The sequence below is a fragment of the Vanellus vanellus genome, assembly GCF_965231255.1.
Source record: "Vanellus vanellus genome assembly, contig: HAP1_SCAFFOLD_97, whole genome shotgun sequence".
NCBI lineage: Eukaryota > Metazoa > Chordata > Aves > Charadriiformes > Charadriidae > Vanellus > Vanellus vanellus.
The window spans coordinates 113,181-118,349 of record NW_028128418.1 but is presented as its reverse complement, the minus strand read 5'-3'; the positions used below and the strand labels follow the sequence as shown (position 1 = coordinate 118,349).

Sequence of the window (5,169 nt, the reverse complement as noted above, 5' to 3'; positions counted from 1 at the left end):
TGTGCTGGACTCGTCCCGCTCGCACATCACCGCTTGCCTGCTGCGGCTGTAGCCAGATGGGCCCCTCAACACCCAAAACCGTGCATGCTGCCTGTAGCAGTTCTGTTCTGTTCTCTGGTGTATGTGTTTTGGGAAGGCCCTGGTGGCAAAGGGCTGCAGAGAGCGGGGTGGCAGTGAACTTCCCCAAGAGGCCGCGATGCCACACGGGGTTTTTTGCTGCCCGCTGTCAGCAGGCAGCGCTCACAGCCAGGCGCTGCTGCCTGCCGCGGGGCCTGCACAGCCTCGTCCCGCAGGCAGAGCGTTCAGCGGGGGTCTGTCGGGGGTGTGCCATGCCGGCTTCTGCCTCCCCTCCTGCCGGGAATCCCCCATGGTGCCCCCCCTTCTGCCAAGAGGCCACCGGGCCCGGTGCCCGGAACCAGCGACTCTGTGACATCAGCCCCGGGAACAAGAGCACTGTGGGCAGCGTGAGCACTGCGGGCACTACGTCGGCTGCGGCACTGGTGGCGACAGGCCCTCGGTTCGCTTCTTGCAGGTGCCACGTGCCGCCACTGGCAGCAATGAAACTGCTCCTCGTCGTCGTCCTGCTGGCCCTGTGCTGGCCTGTGCAAGGCGCGTGGGACAGCTGTGGGTAAGTGGCCCCAGGCTCTGGGGGGGAGCTTGGGCAACCCTGATGGGGTTCACTGGAGGGAGCCCGCTTGTCCCCCGTGGCCACAGCTTCCCCAACCCCGCCTGGGAGCCTCAGATCCTGGCCAGCACCCCGGCTGCTGGCACAGCTCCTCTACGGGGCTCAGGCAGAAACAGGGGCGCCCGCCCGCCCGCCCCAGGGGGTTCCCTGGCCCTGCTGTCCGTGCAGCGCCTTGTGGGGAGGGAAGAGGGCTGACCTTCAGCCTGAACCGCAGCACGCCGTGGAGCAGGACAGTCATGAGTTTCTGGTTACAGAGGGACCTGCGGGCTCCGGCCCATGGCTTACCAGTACGGCATGTCGCGCGTGGTGGGTGGCACCGATGCCCGTCCAGGAGCCTGGCCCTGGATCGTCAGCATCCAGGACCCCTGGGAAGCAGGCACGGGGCACATATGTGGAGGGTCCCTCATCAGCCCACAGTGGGTCCTCACGGCGGCACACTGCTTCATCGAGGCCAGGTAAGGAGGGCCAGGGAAGGGGGCTGTCCCCACCACCCTCGCGGGTGCCCTGCGCGCAGCACCGCCTGCTACTCCCATCCGCGTTCCTGCCAGTACGCCCAGTGCCTGGGCACTGCCGAGCCCAGCCCAGAGACTGCTCAGGAGAAGGCTGGGCTCGGGCCACTGCTTCCTAGCAGCCTCCAGCGCCACATGGCTCATGCCTAAGGCATGCCAGGGCGGTGGCAGCCTGCGTGGCACTGCTCTCCTCTCTGCCCTGGGAAGCAGAAGGCAGGGAACGGCGGGGCTGCTGCAGCACGTGGCTCCGCTCCCTCTGACCCCCCTCTCCATCTGCCTTCCAGGCACATCAGCATGTGGCGCGTGGTGATCGGGGCCACCCAGTTGACTCGGCTGGGCCCCGGGACCCAAGTGCGCCATATTAAGCGGCTGCTGGTTCACGAGCACTACAGGAATATCACGCAGAGGAATGACATCGCCCTGCTGGAGCTGGACCAGCCGGTCCAGTGCAACTACTACACCCAGCTTGCCTGTGTGCCCGACGCCTCACTTAGAGTGTCAGAGCTGCGCACCTGCTACGTCAGCGGTTGGGGCGCCACCACTGCAAGATGTGAGTTCCCCAAAAGTGCTGGTGTCCTGAGTGCAAGCTCGGCACACTGGGGAGAGGGGTTGGGCTTCCCGAGAGCGGAGGCGAAAGCCGCAGTCAGGCTGTGGGGACGTATGCCTCCGGAGAGAATGGGCTGACCCACCGCCCAAAGCCAGACAGAGGGGAAACACGGGCACAGTGCCTTCAGGACGCAAAGCCAAGCCCTGGGGAAGGGGTTCACCCAGGCAGGGGGGGAGCTGCTGGGGCTTCATTGCTTTCTGTGCTCACAGCTGCAGGGTCAACGGATGTCCTGCAGGAGGCCAAGGTCCAGCTCATTGATGTCAACCTCTGCAACAGCAGCGGGTGGTACAGAGGGGCCATCCACAGCCACAACCTGTGTGCTGGCTATCCGCAGGGTGGCATCGACACCTGCCAGGTAGGACGTGCTGCAAGTCAAGCCCCGGCAGCCCCGGCAGCCCTCTCGCAACGCCCAAACATCGCCCGGCATGTGCTTGGCCTGGCAAGTCACCCTGCCACCGCTGGGTCTCCACCGCTGCTGGGGCTCACCTCCCCTTCCCCAGCTGCAGGTCCTTGCCCAGTGTCCGCCTTGTCCCAGAGCCCGGGGACGCTGCCCAGAAAGCCCATCTCGTGCTCCCGGCAGCCCATAGGTCCAGATCCCATAGCATCCCCCTTCCACACAGCCGGGAGCACTGTGCAGAGATGAGAGAGCGCCCGACCTTACAGGCCCTCCACCCCCTCCCAGACAAGGCTCTGTAGGCTCCAGCGCCGGAGCAGAGCCGTTGTGTGCAGTGAGCAGAGCTCTGGCAGGTGCTGGGAGAGAGAAGGAGCCGGCCAGAGCGCTGACAGCGGGACCCAACACCACCTCAACCCTCTCTCCTCCCCTGCAGGGTGACAGCGGTGGTCCTCTGGTGTGCAAAGACAACAACGCGGACTACTTCTGGCTTGTTGGGGTGACCAGCTGGGGGAGAGGCTGTGCCAGAGCCAAACGGCCCGGAGTCTACACCTCCACCCAGCAATTCTACAACTGGATCCTGGTCCAGATGGGACTGAGCCCAGCAGTAAGGGGTACTCCAACAGCACGGGCTTGGAGTCATTTTCTCACCACCTCAACCCCTTATCAGAGGCCAAGGCCAACACCAACACCACCGGGCACGATTAGCTCCTGCCCATTTCCACTCCAGAAGTTGGTGGAATTCTTTACTCGGGTGCAGGAGCTGCTGCAGATCCTGTGGGGGAAAAAGGCTTGAGCAGCGTGACGAAGAGGCTCCAGAGCAGGCCGCCCTGTTCCACGACCATTTCCTTCCGGGGCAATGCCTGCTGAGCCAAAGGCAGCCTCAGTGCCAAGGCCTGCTCTGTCCTGCCCGCGCTCCTCTGAGCGCAGAAGGGCTGATGTTGACTCGGTTGTAGAAATAAAGTTCCTGATTTTCACAGCTGAGCGTGCTTGAGTCCAATTCAGTCTCCGGTGCAAGGCAAGGACTTGCGTGCCCGGCGCCTGCCGACGAGGCTGCAGGCAGACAGCAGGGCACGAAGGGAAAGAGTGACTCCGAAGGGCTGAAACGGTGCCTGGTCAGAGAGGAGGGTGCTCAGAGCCACCATGGGGTGGAGAAGACTGGCACATGGAGGATAGGAAACAGTGATGTGCAGACAACTTTAGGCGGACGCTTTAAGGCACACAGCTGGAGATTAGGGTCCAGCGTAAGCCGTAGCTAATTGAACATGGGCACAGCAAGTTTAAATCAAGGGCTGGGAGCAAGAGCGGCGTCCAGCATGGGCAGGGGAGCTGGCTCTGCTCCTTCTCCACATGAGAAATGGTGGTTTGCAGGTAGCATCTGGTTGCACTTGCTGGAACGCAGAGCAGGACAGAGTTGTGTCTACTGCCAGGGGAAGTTTCTGATGGATTTGGGACATGGAAGAGTTGACGAGGCTTTGGGTTGGGTTGACTTGGGTTGCTTGCTGCTTTCCCCCCTGTCCCCAGACCAGGTCTCGGGGGAACATCTTCCTCAGCCTTGGCTTTCTCTTCTCTTGGACCTGGAAAAGTGAAACGATGATGGAAATCAGAGCCAAACCAGACATGGTGCTCAGTTCTCGCCAATCCCCTACTTTCTGTGCAGGGGACTGATGGTGGTCACAGCACGGTTTCGGCTTTGCGGGGTTGCGGCTGCTCTGAAAGGCCGTCGGGGCCAGTTTCCCCCTACAAAGGCAGGACACAGGCAGAAACATGGCATCGGGGAGGAACTGGGGGTACCTGGGTTCCCCCGTCCGCCTCCCAGCCCCGTTGTGCTGGGTTGGGGCCACAGCTCACCCCAATGCACCCTCGGGTGCCCCCGTGCTCCGTGAGGGGGGGTTTCAGGGCCTGAAGGGTTGTCCCCATGTCCCTGCCGGGCTCATTGTGGTGGCACACTGCTCTGCGTTGGGCTGGGGGTGGCTGGGAAGGGTCTGGCACGCTGGGGCCGTCACTGACCCTCGTTTTCTCTCCCACCATAGAGCTCCTGGGCGTACCTCTTGGGTCTGTACGGAGCCCCCCCGGCCGGCGCCTGCTCCGGGCTGAACAACCCCAACTCTCAGCCTGTCCTCCCAGCAGAGGGGCTCCAGCCCTTCCAGCATCTCTATGGCCTCCTCTGGCCCTGCTCCAGCAGGTCCATGTCTTTCCTATGTTGGGGGCTCCAGAGCTGGACACAGTACTCCAGGTGGGGTCTCCCCAGAGTGCAGCAGAGGGGCAGAACCACATCCCTCGCCCTGCTGGCCCACTTCTTCTGATGCAGGCTGGGATATGGATGGCTTTCTGGGCTGCGATCACTTGTTGCCGGCTCATGTTGAGCTTCTCATCAATCAGCACCCCCAGGTCCTTCTCCCCAGGGCTGCGCTCCATCCATTCTCCGCCCAGCCTGGATTTGGGCTTGGGATTGCCCGAACCCAGGTGCAGGAGCTTGCACTTGGCCTCCTTGAACTTCATGAGGTTGGCATGTGCCCACCTCTCCAGCCTGTCATTAGTAGAAGGCCAGGCCTGCAGCACCCTGGTTATCACCCTGGCTCGGGTGGGACGGGATGCTCCTGCATGGGGGGGTTGTCCTGCGCTGGGGGGGTACATCCCACCGAGGGAAGGTCTTGCCGAAGTGGGGGCTGCGCTCATGCTCCCTCTCCCCCATCCCTCCCCAGCTTGCCCCGGCAGAAGGTCCCGAGGCCAGCGAGCGGATGGTCATCATCATGGGGCTGCCCGAGGCTCAGTTCAAGGTGCGCTGGGTGGGGGCTGTGGGTGGGGGGACAGTAGGGGCCAAGTCAAGAGCGTCCCTGTGGTCACCACTGTGCTGCCAGCCTGCCTTGGCCTCCCTCAGCGCCGGGGGAGCTCTTTGCTGGGTACAGTGGTTTTGATGCTGCTGGACATGGGGACATCATCAGCTTTGGGGATGGAGGGGCACAGCGGGTGCTGC

At 63.2% G+C, this 5,169-nt stretch overlaps 1 protein-coding gene across 1 annotated transcript; it reads left to right on the top strand.

Annotated features, from left to right (window-relative positions):
• Positions 1-979: 979 nt before the first annotated feature.
• LOC309684472 (acrosin-like) lies at positions 980-2,799 on the top strand (the record flags this gene model as incomplete). The annotated part of the gene is made up of 4 exons (XM_082500376.1): positions 980-1,140; positions 1,479-1,744; positions 2,011-2,156; positions 2,629-2,799. Coding segments are annotated over 4 exons (744 nt in total), but the record flags the coding sequence as incomplete, so codon positions are not given.
• Positions 2,800-5,169: the final 2,370 nt, after the last annotated feature.